Source organism: Protomyctophum parallelum, assembly GCF_964188405.1.
Source record: "Protomyctophum parallelum genome assembly, chromosome: 17".
Lineage (NCBI taxonomy): Eukaryota > Metazoa > Chordata > Actinopteri > Myctophiformes > Myctophidae > Protomyctophum > Protomyctophum parallelum.
Window position 1 is genome coordinate 32,830,229 of NC_139719.1, and position 23,911 is coordinate 32,854,139.

Here is a 23,911-nt window from a genome sequence, read left to right on the forward strand (position 1 = left end):
TATACGTAGATACGTAAACACACACACATGTATATGCTCACAAAATTAGATGATTACATAGGCAATATGTAACCAATTAGCAGTGTTTGTCTTTTTCTTTTGCTACAGCAGGGATTGAAGCCTAAAGAAAACACCAAAGATAAGAATTGTTGAACCTGTTCCGCTCTGCAAAGCCTCTCCCATACTCTACTACACTACCATACCAGATTTATACGTAATTGCGTGAAGGTGTTCCACGTTGAAAACAGCTCAGTTGTGAGCTTGTAGATCTGTTATTTTCTGTGCTGGACACCAGCGTGCAATGAAGAATAAATCTGGCTTAAGTGATTCAACGTTTCCTTTGGCCTACTTTACAGGAGTAGGGTTAACTTAAAGTTACAATTTCTGTCACCAGGTCACAATCCTAGAGACCTCGTCGAAGAGGGCCGGCTCTAGAAACTGCACAGGTCCTACAAGGTTTCGGACCGTAAGCAGTATTTAATTAATGGCAGAATTCCATACAATTTGTCCCGCATTATAACCGGAGCGTTGAATTGGGACAGAGTCTGGGAATGCACTCCCCCTTCTTGACGGGGCCCGAGACCAGGAAAAAAACAGGCCTCTCTCCTATATCTTGTTGCCAGGCTTCGTTTTCAGTCGAGATTCTAATCAACTATCAGTCACTGCACTCATGTTACTTTTTGTTATTGATTTGTTCTTGAGATTTGAGTCATCTCTGTGATTCTTCCTCTGTGACGGAGGCGCCGCACACCCGTTGTCACCCGCGGGTGCACACACACTGCCTCGAACACACACACACACTGCCTCGAACACACACACACTGCCTCGAACACACACACACGCAACCTGGCCTGGTTTTAGTGTGGATGCCAGCTGGGAGGGATTTGCCATATACAGCGAGAGCTGCAACGTTCTTACCTGACACTGAAACAACATCTTAATATGCACCATAATATTATGATTCTCGAAGCTGGTTAAGATAAAGATTAAGACTTATTCACAAATGCTGTGTGATCCAGGTCACACAAGTGCATGTCTGCACTTACTACCCCCCATACACTGTAGTCTCTAATTGTCGTGGCTTGGACCATTCCAAACAGCCGTTGATGCAGAGGTCTATTTTCTAAGACGCCCCCATCTGATTGCTGTTAATTAATATCAGCTTTTGTTGTGATCCCACTGATAATCCTATGTTGCCATTACCGCTGACATTTTCATCAAATGGCTTCACTGTTGTTTACTTCTCGTGCTTTTTTCTGCAAATCACATTGAACTGGAACCAAATGCTCTAATAGTCATCTTTGAACCCATAGCCAAGTGTTTTAGAACCTAGGTCTGACTCTTATTTAAACAGGAGAGGGAATAGATTGAGCCTGCACGCACGCACACACTCATACAGGCACGCACGCACGCACACACGCACACGCACAAGCACACGCACACACACACACCATGTGTATGAACTGTATACTGTAGGTGTAGGCACTGTATGTATAGATGTATTGTGTACTGTATAAAGAAAGAGAGAGACAGACAGTTAACTTATTTCCTGTGTACTGGAGCTGTTGAATGAACATTCCAGTAAATGTCAGTATTGGATAACTATAAGTTATGGAAAAATCCTTTGAAAACTTGACTTTGAGACCTGTGAGCGAGCATGGGTCACGTCTCAGACAAGGCATTAAAGGACCACTTCACCACTTTTCAACCTATCTTCATATAATAGGTCCTCACTAATAATCATGAAAAAATGGCACGATATTTTTCTACTCAGTCTGTGTCTCATAGGACGGCTGTGGGCAGTTTAGAAACCGTCTTCCAGTGACATCATCATTAGGCAGATGTTTTTTTAAAACAAGATTTTCTTTACAAAAATATTTAGATTTTCATTATCGTGAGAACGATTTTCGCATTGCAACTTTTCAGGACTAGAAAGCCTACAGTTTCTATTAGCTTGTATTCCCCATCGATGATGTCACTATAGAAGACGGTTTCTGAACTGCCCACAGCCCTCCTATGAGACACAGACGAGTAGAAAAAAATTGCACAATCTTTTCATGATTATTAGTGAGGACCTATTATATGGAGATAGGTTGAAAAGTGGTGAAGTGGTCCTTTAAGGAACCATGTGGACGGTAAGCGGAACAGGGGGAAGCCTGCCTAGAGATATAGCTTAACTTCCCACATGTCCTATATCCTGCCTTGCCTCATTTAGAAGACGGCTAGCTCAAGCTTGTCCCCTTATCGGAACAGGCCCAGTTTTTAATAGATTTTAGAGGTCTGTACTCATCAGTGATTCATGAAATTAACGTCTCTCTTTCCAGTGATTAATAGGCAATGGCCTGAGAGAAGACGAATTCATTAATTATGAAATGGAGAAAATGAGCTCTGCAAATATCAAGTGTGATTGATGAGCTCTGGAATGTCAGCCAAGCAGCACACAGCCGCAGTGTAAATTATAAACCACTCGCTGTAGCACTGCCTCACTGGAAAACCTTTCTTGCCTTGTTGTGGTTTGCTAATAGATGCTAGCTAGACATTTGCAACGTTGCAGCGTGTACTACTTATCCCTATGAACAGATAAATCGGGATAGAACATGTCTTTATCCGCTGTGCAGCTAAGAATTAACTATTGCAACTTCAACAGTAAATAAACCTGTTATTGTCACATTACAAGTTTACAGGTGTAATTATGTAGTATTTAAGACGGCACATTTTGTTTCTAGAGCCTGGAGTAGAATACAATCTCAGCAGTAGGTCTCCTGTTAAGATGTGAGGTAACAGGCCTATAATGTTGTATTTTAGGTTGTATTATTACAAGTAAGACGTGCAAACGCGGGAAGCGAACGCAGCTCATAAATTGCAATAACAACAATTAGAATAAATTACGTACTTTTTTTTTCTTTTTAGTTAGTAATTTTTTTTAAGTTTTCTAGTGTGTGTGTGTGTGTGTGTGTGTGTGTGTGTGTGTGTGTGTGTGTGTGTGTGTGTGTGTGTGTGTGTGTGTGTGTGTGTGTGTGTGTGTGTGTGTGTGTGTGTGTGTGTGTGTGTGTGTGTGTGTGTGTGTGTGTGTGTGTGTGTGTGTGTGCGCGTGCGCGTGCGCTACAGCTGCGCCCTCTGGTGGCGGGCGGGTGGTGTCACAGTGGGACAGACAGACACACAGACAGACAGACATGATCTGCAGGGTCTCATAGTTAGTGCTCATTGCGTTCGCAATCACTGCGTTCGCAATAATTAGCAATCTGCCATGTATGAAGGTCGGGTGTTTTAGGTAGGTTTTCTATGTCAAACGAAATGTTAAAGTGTCCTGTAAAAGTCCACATGGTCTGGGCTTCCTTGCAGCCATGACACCTTAACCCATTTTGGGCGGGAACCCCTTTTGGTGTTAGCATTATGTTATGCTTTAGCTATTGAAAAATAGCAGATCTACAAGCTCATAGCGCGCTACGAGCTTGTATTTCTGCAAATAAATAAATAAATCGAAGAACGACATAGAAACATAGCTTTTTCAGAAAACTGTCAGGCTGTAGAAGACATTTTTAGAATCTGATGTCAGGTCAGAAATCAATCATGTAGGATTAAATTGCAAAATAGTCATGAGAACCGAAAAAGTAACAAGAGGGAAAAAGGTCACATAGCACGACAACAACATCAAACATAAGAACAAAATTGGCACAATATCGCTATGTTAATAATGTTATTGTCCCTTTCGGAAAAGTTAACTTCTTTGACCCGCTCTCTCTGCAGCGTGCAACTGCAACCTCCACGCCCGACGCTGCCGTTTCAACATGGAGCTCTACAAGCTGTCAGGGAGGAAGAGCGGAGGAGTGTGTATGAACTGTCGCCACAACACAGCAGGTCGCCACTGCCACTACTGCAAGGAAGGCTTTTACAGAGACATGGCCAGACCCATTACTCACAGACGAGCCTGCAAAGGTAAGACTTCAGGGAGAGAGCTACAATGTTTTGCTCATGTTTTTTTCAAGGTTTCTCTGTTTTATGTTTGGTGGTCTAGTGGAGAGAAAGAGGAGACAGGGCGTGACATGAAAAATACATGGGTGATGAGTCGGGTATGTTTTTTTGTTTGTCCATTTTCAGGATTCCAATTCAAAAATAGCAAAACAAATGTCAGGAAAGTAAATCGTCATTTTTGCTACTTGTGTGTGACACAGAATGACGATGTTGTAGAGCATTTTTTAGGAGAAAACAATTCGTTAAAATACAGCAATATGGCCCTCTGGAGTGAGTGTGGAAATATAGTGGCCCTCTCCATCATCAAAGTGTCCCACCCCTGCTGTCCAGAGATAGTAAACTGAGAACGGAGAGGTGGAAAGACAACCCTCCCTCCCTCCCGTTGGAATTGAACTGGGGAAGTTGTGATTATGTGGTTGATGCGGACCCCGCCCCCAGATTCAAGCTTGTGACATTATGTGGACCACACACATGCTGATGTGGCTAGGCCACCACAATGCAGCGCTGGAAGAAGTCCAATACCACAATGTAGAAATACTTACAAGTCCTGCGTTAAATTGCACTTGAATAAAATATTGCCATCAAAATATTTATCTAACTATAAATGCACCAAGTGTGTACGTCTGTACGTCTGTAATCCACGTAACTCGAGAACCGTTCGCCCCACCGACTTCAAATTCGTCACATGCGTTCCACACCACCACAGGGAGTCCCGGTGTCGAGTCGGTCAGAACCACGGTTGTCCAGAACCGCCCCAAAAAGGCCTCTGCCCGGGCTCTGGACGGGGCCCCTGCCCAGTGTCCATATATGGAGCTGGACTGTTCTGACCTCACAACACTCCATATTTGGGCATGCCTGACACAGAACTCCATATATAGTAATAAAGGGACACAAAGAGACACATACAGAAATCTGACATCATTCTGACGTCGGGCATAAAAGGGACACAGACATAATATCTGTTTGGTGCATACATTTCCAACTTGCATCGTTCCAAGTAGGCCAGTCAGTGCCCAACGGGCACCGCTGTAGAGGCCCCACGGGCACCTCCTCTAAGTAAAAGTACTGAAATATTCCAAAATTGGTCAAATCCTTTTCTAAAAAATAGTAGATCTACAAGCTCTACATACATACTCACATGTACAGTACTTAGTTACTTTACACCACCGCCAGACTGTCCCATCTTCTGATCTGTGCATATCGTGTGCGGTAGTGAGCCTGCCGGTAGTATTAAATAAAGGCTGTTATAAGCTTTTAGCAGGGATCTCAGATCTCCATACATGGGTGTGTGTCCATATTTGGGCATAGTGTGGCCATATAGACACTAGGGGAAGCATCTGTGTGATTTTAGCGTTGGCTATTCAAAATAGCAGATCTACATTTTCTCTTCGTTGGGTCACAATAGCCTACATTTTCAGATAGGGGTCCAGACTCCAGACTCCACAGCCAAATAATCCATTTTGGGGTCCTCGCCACAAAATAGGCATTCGTAAATTGGACCTCATGGTCTTAAATCTTAATCGATTAAAAAATAAATCAAATGATGTGGTTTCAGCCTTATCACATTTGACCTCCATGGTCAAATTTAAGTTTAATATTAGAAAAAGTAGAAATCGTTTGTATCTGTCCGTCCTTTTAACCCATTTTAAACATTATGTTATAATTTAGCTATTGAAAAATAGCAGATCTACAAGCTCATAGCGCGCCACTCGGTGGCGGTGTAGGTCTGCTATTTTTGAAAAATGTGCCTCAAATCTTTCAGAAAATGTTCATGATTTAGAAAATTTCGACGTCAGGCCTGAATGGGTTAAGCCCATATATGGAGATCCCTGATGTCATCAATATATGCCCATATGGAGCTGACTGATTTGTTTGCAGCCTGATGCCATGACGACACATGGCATCAGCCAATTTGTTGTAGGATGCACAGCATTTAGCTGTAGTTTTGCACAGTAAAATGGGCCCATATTTGTCAATTTTGACAGAGTTAAATTGACTGGATTATACTGCGTATGGTAATTTAAAGGGGGAAACGGGGACATGCTTGGCTGCACTACCAACAGTATCTTAGAAACAAAAATAAATAAAGAGAAGCTGTTCCACGAGGCATGGCCACAAGACGCGTGCTGCTATCGGCAGATCAAGATACATATCGCTCATGGAAAAATTGGTGTTTTCGTGCAGTGGAATGTTTCACATTTGCGGTGAATATTTTAAATATATATCACGCTGGCTGGGAGCATTTCCCTGCCTCTTGATGGGCCGCTTGTAACAACAACACCCGTTTCCTGTCCCTGATGCCCAGTGAAATATGCAAATCAACAGCAGAGGGACATTTTCTTTCCTTCTTCTTCATCCCCTTGCTTCTAATGAAGGTGAGGGATTAGTTCCAGGACTTTCCGAACAATGGCAGTGGTGAGAAACTGCCAACACTCATAGCCGTGAAGGTTGAAATTTCACGGCGAGATTCCTCCCATTGGCTTCCACTCAGTTTTCCATTTGCGCGGTGACCCAGGCTGTAATTTTACACCAGGAGGGTCCCAGTGGCATGATCCCATGCCACTGTTGCCCGTTTTCTTATTTGCTAAGACGTAAAACTATACAGCTATTATTCATACAATGCATGGTTAAAAAAGGAAATATGGGTTTGACGGTTTATCGCCAGCCCTTTATCCCAGATGCGAACCGTAAGCCTGAGTTATACTTTGTTGCGGGTCGGTGTTGTGCAACCAAGTATTGAGACATTTACAATCAAACTGTCTCTGCAGAGAATTTCAGAGAGAGGTCTCCCTCATACTGTATTAAAATGTGTGTGGGGACACCTATTCCATCTCCCCTCATGCCTGGACACACACACACACACACACACACACACACACACACACACACACACACACACACACACACACACGCACACAGGAGCGCCCCCGGGGGCCGAGATCTGTTTTTATCAAAGCCCGGCAATCGGGGCGGTAAAGAGGTTTATCGCCCACTCCTCTCATGAGGCCCAGATGTGACGGAAATTAAAGTTCCCCTGTAGGAAAGCGGCCCTCAACCTGGGCGGCTGCCTGGCATCATGATTGATCAGAGCAATCCCCGACCCTTGAGGAGCTGTCTCTTCCCCTCACCTTCTCCCTCACTCACTCCCCGGCCGCCTCTCTCTCCCCCGCATCCCTCCTTCTCTGTGGAACCTGTTAGCTTTTTACAACAACCATCGCCTCCTCAGACTCTACCCCGCCCCTTTTTTCTGCAAAATCACTGGCGTCCGTCCCTGGGCATGTCCTTCATCGTATATGTATATAAAGGGCCTAAAGTAGTTGACTAAAAATGTTCTCTTTGGAGACTCCTTGTCGTTCTCTGTCGCTCTTTTGCGATTGAGTTTGTTCTACGCTATACTCTCTCGTTATTCTTCTCACACACAAGCCAACCCCCCCCCCCACCACAAAAAAAAGACATTCTCCATCTTGGTGAAGATATTGTATATCTCTGTCTCCATGTGTCGGGTCAGCACAGGGGTCAGCGGGGCGGCTGAATGAGGGGGTGGGGGGGTGGGGGTCTTAGTCACGTCTGAAATGGAGTAACTGCAATAAAATACAGGTGTTTTCTAAAGGGGGAGTGAAGTGAGCTGGGAGGGCCATGGTGGAGGGAAGGAGGGAGCGAGGGAGGGAGGGAGGGGGGTGGAGGAGGGTGTAAGAGTTGGTATGGGCCATGTCTGCTTCCAATCAGGCCCGGCTCTGTGGACGGGTGTCTATACACAATATAGCGAGTGTTATATGTACCTCCAACCGCCTACAGCACCGCGTAGACGCACGCACGCACGCACGCACGCACGCACGCACGCACGCACAGACACACACACACACACACACACACACACAGCAGCCCTTAAGTGAATTCCACAGGGCTCTCTCATGCCCAGACGGTGGCCAGTGCCACTCTCCCGCCACGGCTTTACGGTGTCAGGAGCCCCAAGAAACAGCCGGCGAGATTAAAGACAGGGTTTGCAGCGAAATGTCCCGACAACATTAAACGAGTTCTCCGGTGCACGCGGCTTTTATGCGAGTCCAAGTGTTTGTCGTAGCGCTGGCATCCTTGCAATGAGCATCGATAAAAGACATTCAGATCGAGGCTATAGGGCAGGTCAAGCATGCGCCAGGCCAACGCAAACCACATTTGATTTGTGTCTCGGAATGTCCACGAGATCACTGGTGTTGGAGGTCGTAGAGAACAGAGAAAGTGAGGCGCAAGCTGACCCGTTAGGTACGTTTTTGAATTCATACAAGTAATATATCAAGTCACAAGGAATCTGGAACTCTCGGAGGGGAATAACACTTTATTTTAGAATTCACAGATATTATTCTCTGTGGCTGAGGAGATTTCTGCCAGTGTTTTTGCGAACATAAGGAACTCTTCCAATGTCAGAAGGCAGAGAATCAAGACACTAATCTCTGATGTCATCTAGATGTATAGCCTGGAGGTGCTCCACTGACAGCCTCAGCTTTTCAGCTGTTGCACCCGCTTTCTCTATAGTAGTACTAATAATTCTGAAAGTTCATACGACCCGAAAAAGGGAGTCCCCTTTCTGTGAGCGAAACACGCAGCACCACTAATCAGTTAAAGTGAGCAAATGCCTGTCAAAGGACTACAAATCCCAAGGCGGTGGCTGTCACGCCTTCAGTCGCGCAGGCTTGAAAAGTCATCAACATCTGAGGACATTTTTACTGCTTCTTAACTGGCCCAAGCCCCTGCACATAAAACTTCAGAAAGCCAGGTTGGAGGAGAGCTGGGGGTGGGGCGTGAGGGTGGTTCCCCCCCCCAGTACTCCCACCAACACCCCATCCTGGGCTGGCAGTCGCTGGTTGTTTACTGAACAATGTGGACATTGGCAGTAAACACCGATGTCGTAACAACCTGTTTGTTTTGAGTGCAAGTGAGAGGCTCTAACATCACTCTGATCTTGTACATTTTCATTGCTGACATAGACGTGCCCGCTCCTTGTTAAATAAGCATTTCCAACCACCCAGTAGTTTATTCAGCATTGACTGACAACTGGATGCCAATTGCCAGTGTTGTTCGGCGATCCCATGGATTAACCCGGGAAGCACAGATTTGACACCGTTCTCTCCACAGTCCACGCCGCATGTCTCGGCAGGTACAACAGACCGACACCCAGACGTCTGCCAGACAGATTGAATAACCAGGGGTTTAGTGTTGCTTCCTCATCCCCAATCCTGAAATACCACATGATTTGGCACAGCCATGTGTATTCACAGGCAGGGATATAAGGCTCTAAACAAAGTTGTTGCTGGATTAATTTGACAAAAAGCCATTTGTTCACACTTTGGTTATCCTCAGTTAGGGGAACAACCTTTTGAGGTCTGCTAATCTTTTAGAGAAGTTGGCGTCGACATAAAATGTTATGTTTTACCTACAATTTAGGGCTTTTTTAAAACCACTTTCAACCTGGCGTCCCTGTTTTGGGCATGACATTATGGGCATGTCCACAATCGTCGCACCGCAACGTGTTGTGTACATCAGCTTGTTGTACAACAACGTATACTGTAGGGCTTAAGTGGTGAATTAAACGATAATCCCAAAGAGCCAAAATCGTCTTTGTTAACTTGACTTAAGGGAACACAAACTCCACAATTTCCCAAATGCACTGTGGACTCGGCAGCACCTGGACGCTGGAGAAGAAGTAGTTCTGGCTACGGCTGATGAAGAAAGGGGGCCGTGGGGTGGGTGTAAGGTCAAAGGTCACACGGGCCTGTGTAGAGCAATGGGAACAAAGTCCCTGCACACTGGAGACCGAGACCCTTGTTGACTTGACCTCTGACCCTCAACCCGGCCCTGTGTCGCACCCCACTATAACGCAGACCTATGTTACCTGACAACATCTGGCCCCCGTGGAAAGGCCTCAGCCAGAATGTCCCCGGGTCAGGTGGTGGGGATTTTGCATGGAAATGGAGGCTTCAGATTTACGTTTCAAAAGTGCGTCTTCAAACGGAAAAAGGGGGCACTTTGACACCCCGTGTACTGGACGGCGGGGATGGGGGAAACGCACATGTGTGCATCTGAAGATCAGAGCTATACTGACCAACCCCTGCCCTCCTCCCACCCCCCCACCCCAACAAACACACACAGTCTCTTGTGGGGTCACCCCCATGCTCACCCTTACCCCACCCACCAGACCAACAGGTGGTAGAGTCCTCAGACTTCTCCGTTTTGGCGGGAAAACAAGCAACCGTCACATATACAGTAAACACATTCACAGCTAGTTGTGGGAAGAAACCCTGGCATGTTAACAGCTGCCTTTTCCTGGCAAGCCCTATCACAAACTGTTGGGTTACCGGGTTTTCCCCCCAAAGTGTAATTTTGGCCTTTCCTGTCATGTCTTTATATGCTCGGACAATTATGGCCTATCACCTTACGGTTGAGTAACGCAGTTTGCTTTAGTAATTTTGCAATAGAGCGTGTTTGTTTTCTACCTAATTAAAATGAAACTAGGGGGAAAGAAAGAGCGTTCCCCTTGAGTGTTGGTGCCTGTTTGTTTTGGGCCAGGCTCCACCAGCGATCACGAACACGATAAGAGAGGGCCTTTTTCTTTACTGAGCTAAGGCGAAGTTTAAGACCAAGGCACTGCGTGGCCTTATGTTTTCACCAGACAAAGATTGAAAAGATTGTCTTCTGAAGAAAGATGCATGAATGGATGCAACATTACTGGATGTTGCATTTCGTCTTATGTGTCGGCTGTGAGCATTGTTCGTAGTTTTGGGCCAGACAGTATTGTATAGCACTGTCTTTGACTCAAGCTCTCTCTGTTTCTCTTGCTCTTCTTCCCCTTTGCTCATACTATCTTACTCACCACTCACTCACCATACTTCCTCTCTCTCTCTCTCTCTCTCTCTCTCTCTCTCTCTCTCTCTCTCTCTCTCTCTCTCTCTCTCTCTCTCTCTCTCTCTCTCTCTCTCTCTCTCTCTCTCTCTCTCTCTGCAAGCATATTCTCTTCACTGACAACTTGTAAAGCTCTCTTGGAAGGCATCGAACTGACAGGCCACATCTTGTATTTAGCAGCTCTTAAAACAGACCTCTGTATTGCTTGAGGTGGCATGGACGGGTCGCCCGGTGTACCAGTAACGCTCGTAAAAAAAAATGTCGGAGCGACAAGACCTGAGTCTTGCTTGTTGCTATTGGCGTTCACCGCCTGCGGCAGTCTTCAGGCTATTTTCTTTCCTTTTTATTTTTTTTGCTTTCCGGGAAGCGATGAAACAGCAGGCCACAAGTGTGTCACGCAAGGCAGGAGCCATCCGTCACTTAGGAAAAGACCATCTCCACAGTGAAGAGAGCAGGGTTGCCATGTCTGCTTATTATAAGCGACTGCTTATTATACTTACTTCTTGGGCTTGTAAATATTGGTAGTTGCAGGGTTGCGGCTTATTTGGACTTTATTCCTTATGTTGTTTAAACCAGTGGTTGTCAAAGATTTTCATGTCAGGGCCCCTTTTTTTACCAGGTTTTGTGGCTTTCTCACTCACTCCTCTCTCACACACACAGCCACAGCCACAGCCTCACAAATGATATGTTCTTTGTCACTCGCACGCACACACACACACTTGCTAGGCCCTGCATGGTGGCCAGTGGTTCCCAAGCACCAGATGCACGCAGGGAACGAGTCTGTTCTCTCTTGGATGACGTCCAGAGCAGAACTCGCTGTCCCTGATGTGTATCTGCATGGTGCCTGGGGCTCCTTGCCTCTTGCCAAGTCCACTGCCCTGCCTCCAATGTTAACGTGCTCCATGCGATAGCCTTGTAATGGTGCTATAGTTGAGCTGCTGAACATTGTGTCACTAAATGTTTTTTTGCAGCAAATTCAGCATAACAGTTTCGGATGTGTTTCGAAGGTGAACCACAGTAACATCTTTCTTTCTCTCTTTTGTCTTTGCTCCCTTTTTCCTCTCTCCCCCCCACGATCCTGCACCCTCCCACCCCGTGTCCTCTCAAATCCATTTTCCGCTCATCCCACGCCCACGCCCACCCCAGCCTGTGACTGCCACCCGGTGGGAGCGGCGGGCAAGACATGCAACCAGACCACGGGCCAGTGCCCCTGCAAGGACGGCGTGACGGGCATCACGTGCAACCGCTGTGCCAAGGGCTACCAGCAGAGCCGCTCCCCCGTGGCCCCGTGCATCAGTGAGTAGAGACACACGCACACACACACACACACTCACACACACACACACACACACACACACACACACACACACACACACACACACACACGTGCCAATAACACTCACTATGTTCCACACACAAACTTTATATACACTCATCAGTCATCATCACACAAGCACACCACATGCACACAGTAAAGGATTTGACTGTGTTACTACACGCACGCACGCACTCACGTACGCACGCACATACGTACACACAACTACAGATATGTCTTGTTTTCTTCCCGGCTTTGCTTGGTTCAAAGTGGTCACACCTTGTCCCACGGTGTGCTAATGAATCCTCCAGCAGCTATGTGGGCCGGTGGGTCATTGTCCACTCAACTTCACACTACAGCAAAGGCAGTGTCCTGCTTTAGCAATCAGGAACTAAAGCTGAGTCTATGAGGACACACAAACATGAAAGCACGCACAGTCTCACAAACACGCGCACACACACACACACGCACACAGTCTGCGGGCAGGACTCGTAATCCGACCACCAGTGCTAACGTGTGTTGTTCACCAGAGCGTGACGGCAGTGAGGGCCTCTCTGTTCCAGTGGCCCCAGCAGTGGCACGCATACACACATCCACACACACAACCACATACACACACACACACATACGTACACCCACTCTCCCCACCCACCGTGCCCAGTCTGCCCACCTCAACCCAGTGTTTGTATCCGTGTTGCCATGCCCACAAGGGGGCAGGGCGCTGGTTTCATTCTTCCCCTGTGGAAGCGTGATCAGCGATGCCAGCTTAGACGTGCAGTACTGGCCACAGCCGCCATCTTACCTGACCTCAGTGACCTGCCAGGGAAACTATCACGGCAACCTCACAACACACACATTCACCAAAAGACTCCTACAGTATAGACTCCACAGCAGTGTAATGCATTAATAGTATTCTGCGTTTACACTGGCAGCTACAAAGATACAGGTTAATTTTCAATGAAAGCCAGCGACATGAAGATACAAAGATGACGTCCGATGTTTGTACAGTAGCTGCTACAAAAGTCACAACGGCTACAAAGCTCCAAAAAAGTTGAACTGGTTTCAACTTCAGCTACAAAGATACAAAGCTACAGATATATATTTGATCTCCTTTGTGTCTGCCAGTGTGAATGCAGCATTACAGTATTTTAGAATCTGTTAAGTTCTGTTAAAATGGGCAAGTGTAAGTGTAACAACTTACATTTTCTTTCCCTACATTTATAAATATAGCTTTTTTTTCAAGTATATATGAAACAAACAAACAAACAAATCAAAGAAATGTAGATGTAGAAATTAGAAAGTAGTAGAAGTAGTGAAAATAACAGAGCTACATGCTCGCAACGTGGTGTGAAGCGGCGTGTTGTACGCTTGTAGATCTGCTATTTTCATTAGTTTTTGTCCCATGTAGGAAAACGTCTAATCTTTTTTTTTGCTCTTCACCTGAAAAGTTTGGGAACCACTGTCCCAGGAGACACTTCCTGCATGCACTTTCTTTTTGAAAAGCAGTAAAGAATCCTGATTGAAAAACCATAATTTAGGTCTAATAATCTGTGTAAAGCTAGCCCTATACCAGCAGCGTTGTGTAATTGTTTATGAATAAATTAGCCAACCCATAAAGTTGGAAAGAATAGAGTGAACGCTACTCTAGAGACTAATGCCATATACCGTCTGGTTAGGTTTTCCCCCCTCAGCCACTTAAGGCCTATTGTATAGGTTGAGATATGACAGTGTTGCGTGACAATAGCCGATTTACAAGGTCACACAATGCGTCACCATCTTTGCGGAAATGTTTGAACACAAACATTTTTAGAAAATTCCTGCGTATAATGACATGAAAATAGCGACGCCAGATTGAAAGCGGTTCAGAGATACGCGCCAGCCAGGACCTCATCTGTGTTCAGAGATACGCGCCAGCCAGGACCTCATCTGTGCGATCCTTACCTATGAGATAAGACATCAGTAAATGTTTCATCGCCTGCTATTGATTAAGTCGGCGGCCTGGTGGATTCGCATGGCTATTGTTAGAGCGCAATGATAATGTTTTTAGACAAGTCTAAGAACACATGCTCCCGCACGGGCCAAGTCGTAAAAACGTTGGCTAAATTGAAACATGCCCCTTGTTCAGCTAATGGGACGGTGTGAGGTAAAGCCTGGGACATGTGGGGAGGATTCTACTCATGGTGATTCTCTTGTTCAGCTAATGGGACGGCGTGAGGTAAAGCCTGGGACATGTGGGGAGGATTCTACTGGTGATTCTAATGGGACGGCGTGAGGTAAAGCCTGGGACATGTGGGGAGGATTCTACTCATGGTGATTCTAATGGGACGGCGTGAGGTAAAGCCTGGGACATGTGGGGAGGATTCTACTGGTGATTCTAATGGGACGGCGTGAGGTAAAGCCTGGGACATGTGGGGAGGATTCTCAGACAAATGGAGATCAGTGTGATGGATAATTCATACTGTCTTGTGTTCACTATAAATAACCCATGCTCTGCTCGCCCTATTCTGAGTTACTGTGTGTGTGTGTGTGTGTGTGTGTGTGTGTGTGTGTGTGTGTGTGTGTGTGCGTGTGTGTGTGCGTGTGCGCGTGCGTGCGTGCGCGTGCCTGTGTTTTGCTCCATAATATATCCTTATTTGATGGACACGTCTAGTTTGTCAATGTATGAAATAGACCAGTGGCCCAGCACACACAGGCATGTGGAACGGAGGGCAGCTTTCCACCACACACACACACACACTAAAACCCACTCCAGAAACACCCTCCGTCTAAGTGAACCATACCATGCCTCGTGGCGCCGTGCCAAGCTGTGCCACGTTGTAGCATGCAGTGCCATGTTGTTGGTCACACATGCTGCTCCGGAGCAGATGGCTAACGGGGGCAAAGAGGATAAAACCACTGTGGTTCAAACGCTACCTCACCATCCAAAGACAGCAGAGAGAGCACGGCGTGCGTGCGTCAGTGCGTCAGCAACCCATGTGTTTGGACATTGGAGGACATGGCTCCATACCCATGTTTGGAGGCATTATGTAGAGTGTTTATGAAATCGGCTCATGTGTTATCAATCAGGTCTAGCCCCCCCCCCCACACACACACACACACACACACACACACACACACACACTCACTCATCAACATTGATGGCGAAGCCATTAAGCAGCCAATTAGTATGATGGCAGTGACCCTCATCTGAATTCCTCTTTCATTGTCCCTTCTCTCTTCAGCAAGACATGATCACGAGGTCCCCGAGTGGCTTCCAGCAGCTGCTCTTGTCTTTACCAAGCCCAGCGGCCTTGTTTGTTTTTGTCAGCAGGGTGGGGGCGTCCATAATTTCACAGATCCAACTGTCTGCCTGCGCTTCAGGACGCCTCTCTGCCCTCCTTATTTCCTTCCAGCCAGACCCCCGCCACCTCCGCCCATTCACATAAAACGGGCAGTTCCAATCAGCCTGTTTATGTTAAAAGTACCAGGCGTGTTGCTAGCATTAGCATTTTTCCATTACAGAAGTGGCATACGATTAGTGGTGGATGTCCTGGAGGAATTCCACGAGGCGAGAGGCGCTTTATAGTTGTGCCAGCTGCACAGGCTACCTTGCGGGGAGGATGGCATCTGTCTCAAGACACCACAACCAAACACGCCATCTGTCTGTTTGTCTGCGCAGGCTTCAATGCCGATTGCGCTGCCACGAGAGAACCCCTAATCCAGGCTAACCGCTTTTTCCATGTATTAAATGTATGAGCAGCAACACTCATTTCCTACAGTGAGAACATGGATTCAATAAGCTTATTCTGTGTATTCCGTGTGTAACCTTTAGCAGTGAATGATCAGCTGCTCCTTGTTTATGAAGGTATACTGTCTGTTTGAGAAGGGTACAATTTAACCAAATACAAACCCTATACGATTCCATTTGATCGACCATACTCGTGATATTACTCCTGGCCTAGAGCAGGTGACACCTGGGTGTCAAATAAAAAATCACACACGTGTGAACTGAGTGGTGCAATTCCCCCCCCCTCCCCCCCCTCTCTCTCTCTCTCTCTCTCTCTCTCTCTCTCATTAGAGTCACTACCCCTCTCACTGTTTCTGGCGCCCCCTACTGCTATTATTAAGTCACATACTCGTGCTTACACAGACAGACACACACACACACACACAAACAAACAAACAAACAGACAGACACACAAACAAACAAACAGGTACGAGGACATTGCAAGCTGGTTGTAGGAGTGGTTTGCACCACTCAAAAACAGGACTTTTGATTTAGGCACTGTCCGCAATACACCGACATAATAACCAGCAGTTATTTATTACACATTTGCATAATAGTCTGTCCTATCCAACCACGCCAAGTCCCCCTTCCCAATCTGTCTTCTGCTCATATTGTACTCTGAACATTTGAAGGTTGTCCGCTAGATTCCAGAGCATAAAAATGACACCCAGAGCATTGAATCAGTCCATGGAATGCGTTGGTTTATTTGAGACTGTCTTTCCTCTCACCACCAATAAGTGCCCCTGTCAGTTGGCTATGTTTATCTAGCAGCAAGCACGCATACAACACTGATGTGCTATATCATGACGCCATCCCTCGTATTATGAGAAACGGATGCTATTTTCATTCTCACTAACTTCATCCTTATTTATACTTTGTTGTGACATCACCATTGTACGACAAAGTAGGATAAAAATGTGTGTTGGTGAGCCAGTACAGTGCAGTACAGTGTCCTTCACTGTACTGCATCCTACTTTTCTTTCGCTGTTCATCATATTTCAGTATAATATCCATGGCCTTCCCATGCCCTCTTTGAAATTACTTTCACCAAATTCAGACATCCTTCATCTTGTTTGACCACACGTGCGCATTTAGAAGGCACGCGGCCAAGCCACTTACACCATGTCTGGACCAAGTGCACGGGCATAAATCGTGCCAATAAACGTCGGCTGAATGTTTCTTCTCGTGTGTGTGTTTCAGAGATCCCAGTGGTCAACCCCACCGCCGTGGTGAGCAGCACAGAAGAACCAGCAGGTCAGTATAATACATACGCATTCGCTCGGCTTCTCCCCTAACTACCACCTGTTTATGAGGGGGAAAGAAATAACATGGTATTTAATATTTCTGGGCTCGGTTTTTTATGCTGTGGAATGAATATTAATGGTGGGTGGGTCCTCTGTTTGATGTTTTTTCTTTTTTTTTCCTTTTTTGCGAAGAGAACGAGTGCTCTGGAGCCCGGGAGAGTGTTTTCCATTGTCTTAAAACCTGTGTTCTTGGCACGCGGGGCTTCCCGTGAACCATTAGAACCTCAGCGAGTCTCGAGCTCTTCTAGCTTCGGCTCTGGACTGAGCGGTCGGTCGCTCCAGCTGCAGATTGAGGCCAATGGAAACGCAACACAAGTGATTAGCCGCAGTTTAGCCAAGACACCCTGGTGGCGAAGGGGTTGAGTTCTGAGGCGTGACTGGAGTGTTAGTGACTGACTGTGAGGAATTGTTTTTCTTTTTCTTTACTTTTTTCTTTTTAAGATGTGCTCTTTCTCTCTCTCTCTCTCTCTCTCTCTCTCCCGATATATAGGCTCCGCTCAATTTCCATACCCCTTATTCTTCATTTCGGTGCCGTTTGATTTGAATGGTGGTGTTGATTTGGAAACGTTGATTCATTAGCGGGTTTACAACATAAATCAACACCTTGCCCGGAGATCCGTACCTCCCACTTTGCCGCACAACACCTCTCCGCAATAAAAGGCTTGGTTCTTGGTGTGGAGGCCCTGGCTAAAATACGCTCTTGGCTTCATGCCTCCTTACATCTCAAATGTTAAATACAATCAGGGGTGTAAGGGCTACGGTGTATAGGCTACGGTTGGAACTGCATGCCTAGCAGCATAATGATGTTCGTTTAACTATGTTTAACCTCTACGTCTTTATACCTTTCAATCCGGGACAGCACCTGTGTCATTTTATATACATGGCAACATTCTTTTTTACATTTTTATACTTTTTTTTTATTTAGGGGTTAACCCAAAGGATTTTACAGTGTGACTTTGAGTGGCAGCCAGCCGCTCCTAACCGCAAGAGCCAATTAGACCAAGCAGTTGATCAGCTGAGCATAACCATCAGAAATGTGCTGTGACCCCCCCAATGCTAAATGAAGCTTAAATCGTTGACATCAAAGGCTTATTAATCAATCACATTTATCACTCCTTTCCTTTTCTTTTTAATTCCTCTCTTTTTCTCCTTTTTTACTGCACGTCACATGGGCCTGTGAGCCCTTTTTCATTCAAAGTGTTTTCTTCCCTGGGAAAGTGTTGCGGGCGTCTGATGAACACAAGGGTCGCTCATCGTCGATTCACCTCAACACTCCTGAACATACCAGATCACCCCCCCCCCCCCCCCGACCCCCCACCCCATCCTTCTCAGCGTACAGCCGCCATAGAAGCAGCTTCGCCAGCATGTACACCCAAGGCCCCAGAATGTCTCACTGCCGGGGAAGGGGGGGGGGGGGGGAGGGGCGGACGCAATTTGTCCTTGTCATGGCATGGTGACAGCGGCCGGAGCGAACAAGGGTAACCGGAGCCGCCGAGGCAATTGTGTGTGTTTTCAGTGGGCTGGTCTTCTGGGTCAATGGACGATTCACCAGGGGCTTTTCCAGGTGAACGGCCAGCAGTAAGTAACTCTTCATGGGAACACACACACTGGCGTGCAGCCAGCATTTCACCACTGATAGCTATGGGCTCGCCACTGTATATCACAAACATGCATGGCCATTCTTGTTCACAAACATACACACGTGCACACACACGCGCAAATTACACAGGCATACATATACAGTAAGTGACAGTGATCTAATGCGATTCATGCACTTAGGTCATTCAAATGCACGCATGTCATGCTCACATGCGCCTTCGGATGATAATGATCTGCAAATGAAACCACACACCAGCCCATAATGAAAGAGGCCTTTTACATGGACTCCATGATATTTAACATCACATTTAAAGCCTGTGAATGATGTACATACGTACATGTATGTTATGCACACACGCACAAATCCATCCATCCACACGCACACCTCTACACCCGTCCACATACACACCTCTACACCCGTCACATACACACCTCTACACCCGTCCACATACACACCTCTACACCCGTCCACATACACACCTCTACACCCGTCCACATACACACCTCTACACACCCGTCCACATACACACCTCTACACACCCGTCCACATACACACCTCTACACACCCGTCCACATACACACCTCTACACACCCGTCCACATACACACCTCTACACCCGTCACATACACACCTCTACACACCCGTCCACATACACACCTCTACACACCCGTCCACATACACACCTCTACACCCGTCACATACACACCTCTACACACCCGTCCACATACACACCTCTACACCCGTCCACATACACACCTCTACACACCCGTCCACATACACACCTCTACACCCGTCACATACACACCTCTACACCCGTCACATACACACCTCTACACCCGTCACATACACACCTCTACACCCGTCACATACACACCTCTACACCCGTCCACATACACACCTCTACACCCGTCACATACACACCTCTACACCCGTCACATACACACCTCTACACCCGTCCACATACACACCTCTACACCCGTCACATACACACCTCTACACCCGTCACATACACACCTCTACACCCGTCACATACACACCTCTACACACCCGTCACATACACACCTCTACACACCCGTCACATACACACCTCTACACACCCGTCACATACACACCTCTACACACCCGTCACATACACACCTCTACACCCGTCACATACACACCTCTACACCCGTCACATACACACCTCTACACACCCGTCACATACACACCTCTACACCCGTCACATACACACCTCTACACACCCGTCACATACACACCTCTACACCCGTCCACATACACACCTCTACACACCCGTCCACATACACACTGTTCCCTTTCTTTTAACCCTTTCTAGTCCTATAGGGTTATTATTGGAAACTGCTGTTTTCTTATTCTCTCTCTCTCTCTCTCTCTGGCTAGTAAATTCTCCAACACTCTGATATATGGCCAAGCTTCCTCGACATTTTTATGAGCTCCTCAGCCCCCTCTTGCTCCTTTCCTTCTCCTGCCCTGCTTCCATTGCTTCCTGCACCCCCACCACCAGGAAAAGAAGAAGCGACGCAACTCACTTGTTCGCGTGCGACCCAGAAACCGCAGTTTCTCTCTCGTTCTTTCTCTAGCACATGCCTCTTTTTTTTTTCTAATTGCGTTGATTATTGTAGTTAGCAATCACTTTTATTTGGTTTGCTTTGGAAAGCTAGTGCAACTTCTCCCCGCATGCACACACACCTCCTGAGTGGTTTTCCTTTCGCAGGCATTGGGACCGTGGATACCCCGGCCCTTGTTACCGGCCTGAGGTTTTTGGATTTCATGGCCCCTCGAGAGCACAGGCAAGACGCTGCGGTTGTGGTTGCGATTGCGTGTCCCCTTGAAATGCTCAGACTCGTTGTTTGCACTGCATGGAAATTACCTTTGTAGCGTAACATTGAGAACATGTCGGGTCATCAGGTTCTTCAGAGGTCTGTCTTATATTACCCTTTGGGTAATATAAGTCATATACGGTATATAAAATAACCATTACTTACAGTAATTCCAGTAATGGTTCGATTTGTAATAAAAACAAAGAGAGGCGGGGGGTTCTTCACCACTTAAGACCTATATAGCCTACTTATTTGTATGACAATAGTCCGATCTACAGTACATGCTCACAAGTGAGCTTGTATTTTTTTTTATTATTGTTATTTTATTTGTTTTGTATTTCGTTGTACAAATAAAATATCAAAAGCAAAGGCAGAGCAAAAATCGAACACTAATTCCAGTGAATTTTCAGAGCTCATGTTTTCATTGAGCACTAACACAGAATCGTTGCATAGTTACAGTTAACATTACAGTTACAGTAGTGAGGGCACATCACAGAACATACTGTATGGTAAATAAAATAAAAAAATTGTGCATTTATATAGCGCCTTTATCCAAGGCGCTTTACATAGATTGTGCATTACATTCACCCATTCATACACCGATTGCGGCGGAAGCCATGCAAGCACATCGGGAGAAATTGGGGGTTCAGTGTCTTGCCCAAGGACACTTCAACATGTAGACAGGAGGAGCCGGGATTCGAACCGCCGACCCATGGATCATTGGACGACCTGCTCTACCTCCACAGTCGCCCATGTATGCACAGGGCTCAGTCCTACTGAGGGCATGTCGTATTCTCTCAGTGGTGTTTCGTGTTAGCTATGCTATCACATCTGAGCGGTGTTAGCTCACATAATGTACTCATGCTGTCTCCCACCACTTTAAAGTTCTACTGCCGGGCCCTAAACCAAATTAGTCACCATTAATCTTGTGTTTAAGTGCTCAGCTTCTGCAAACAGCCCAGTGCAGCACCCACATGTTGCACACTGTGCATTGTTCCAAACCTTAGTGTAGGAATGACGGTGTCCTAGTGTGTACTAGACTGTAGAGGGATGTCCGCCCCACTGATAATCACCATATTTCAGGGTCATTTTTAGACCATTTGGATAGATGTAACTGATGCCTTTCCTTAGTCTCACCACGCATCGCTGAGGCGTTTGCACGAGCTCCGTGACTCCACGACTGCCCGTGGAGATGCTCAAACGACGGCTGTACCAGCCAGCCCTCGGCTGTGAACGTCCCGTACAATGTGTAACTTTTTGAAGCAAGCCAGTGCTGAAAACGAGCGTGTGGTTTTCAGTTCAACTTCCTCTGCGTGAATACAGGCCAACAAAACGAGCAGCAGCCGATCCAGCAGGTCCGTCAAATAAAGAGATCTGGAGATCTGGGATTAGTGCAGCCAAGAGTTAAGAAGTCCATTCCAGCCTTTCGCAAACATAATTGGAACACCTCTGTCTTCTGAAACGCTTCATCGGGTCTTACCAATGTTGCTGATCCCCAGTGGTGGAAAGTAGTAAAGTACATTTACTTAAGTACTGTACCTTTTGAGGTATTTCTTGAGTATATCCATTATCCAATCTCCAATACTTGTACTTCTCCTCCACTACATCTTGGATCCAAATATTGTACTTTTACTCCACTACATTTATGTGAGAACTTTGGTTACTAGTTACTTTGTATGATCTTGTGGGCATTGTGAGCTTGTAGATCTGCTATTTTCAAAATATTTCTATACATTTGAAAACTTGAAATGGGACATTCTGCATAATGAGTACTTTTACTTTTGGTAGCCTACTTTAAGTACATGTTGATACCAATACTTTTGTACATTTACTCAAGTAAATGTTGAATTCTGGCCATTTACTTGCAACAGAGTATTCCTATATTGCAGTATTGATACTTTGCCTTAAGTAAATCATTTTGAGTTATTTTTCCGCCACTGATGGTCAGCTAGGGTCAGTGTGTCCAGTGTGTGGTCTTCATCGTCATGCTGGCAGCCAAGGGCCAGCCAGGGCCTATTCACCTCCATCCAACCATGACCACTTCCACCGCGCTCTGTCTTTTCTCAGGCCCCCAGAAAACATGTCAAACGGAACACTTTTTCTCCTGCTGGTATGTTTAAATTGCCTCCCGAGTCACCGGGTACTGCGGGGGCTTTATGTGTCATTTTGTCGGAGGTTGTATTTTACCCACCCCCCCCCCCCCCCCTCCCCCATTTAAAAGAAAAAAGAGAAGCGGACCAAGCCCAACATTTCTCTACTTTCAGCCAGCTCCAGTTTATCTTGGAGCCTTCGCTGGTGTCAGTAGCAGGTCTGCGTTTGCGTTCACATGCATCCCAAAGTTGTTTTATTAGACAAACTTAGACAAACTGTCTAAATGGTATATAGAAGCTGCACTATTTTTTTTTTTTTTTTTAGGATTTAAACAAATTAAGCAAAAAAAAAATGTGTAATTCATATCCTTTCAATAAGCATAATTATTAGCTGAGCTTAAATTATTTGTGTGTGCGTGTGTGCGTGCGTGTTCACTGCTGTCCACCCTTAGGTTAAAAATGCATAGGTTACACCTTAAGTACTGCAAGACAACCCTAGTACCCCATGCCATGCAGTAACACGGTTCTAATGTGTGAAAGGATCCTCAGAATGTAACCATGCCATGATATTTCTCATTGCAGTGTAAGTGAGTGAGTGCCCTGTCATGTGTGTAATGAGTATGACGGCTCCCACTGTGATTGTCAGCAAGCGTCCAACGAGTCAACGACGGTACTGTTGTGTTCACAGACTGCGAGTCCTACTGTAAACCGTATTGTAAACTGTGTTCACAGACTGCGAGTCCTACTGTAAACCGTATTGTAAACTGTGTTCACAGACTGCGAGTCCTACTGTAAACCGTATTGTAAACTGTGTTCACAGACTGCGAGTCCTACTGTAAACCGTATTGTAAACTGTGTTCACAGACTGCGAGTCCTATTGTAAACCGGTGAAGGGCAACCTCAAGATCAACATGAAGAAGTACTGCAAGAAAGATTATGGTAAGTAAATAAGGTGGACTGATTGATGTGTGGGAAGGCTCCTCTGATTGTGTCATACAGCAGGGGTCTTCCGCCAAATCTTTGTGTGATAGGATTTTGATCCGACCGAAATTCCCATATATGGGCGTGCCACGTGCCCATATATAATTATGTGAAGACAAAAGGAATGCTCCCACACCACCATAACAAAAGTG

General features: G+C 46.2%; 1 protein-coding gene across 2 annotated transcripts in view; it reads left to right on the forward strand.

The window, feature by feature from the left end:
* ntn2 (netrin 2) overlaps positions 1–23,911 on the forward strand; it is a 64,451-nt gene that overhangs the window by 35,499 nt on the left and 5,041 nt on the right. For both annotated transcript variants that reach the window (XM_083788270.1, XM_083788269.1), the window contains exons 3-6: positions 3,748–3,936; positions 12,013–12,162; positions 17,148–17,201; positions 23,643–23,717. In XM_083788270.1, coding sequence (XP_083644396.1) covers positions 3,748–3,936; positions 12,013–12,162; positions 17,148–17,201; positions 23,643–23,717 — 468 coding nt within the window. The remainder of the gene's footprint in view (positions 1–3,747; positions 3,937–12,012; positions 12,163–17,147; positions 17,202–23,642; positions 23,718–23,911) is intronic.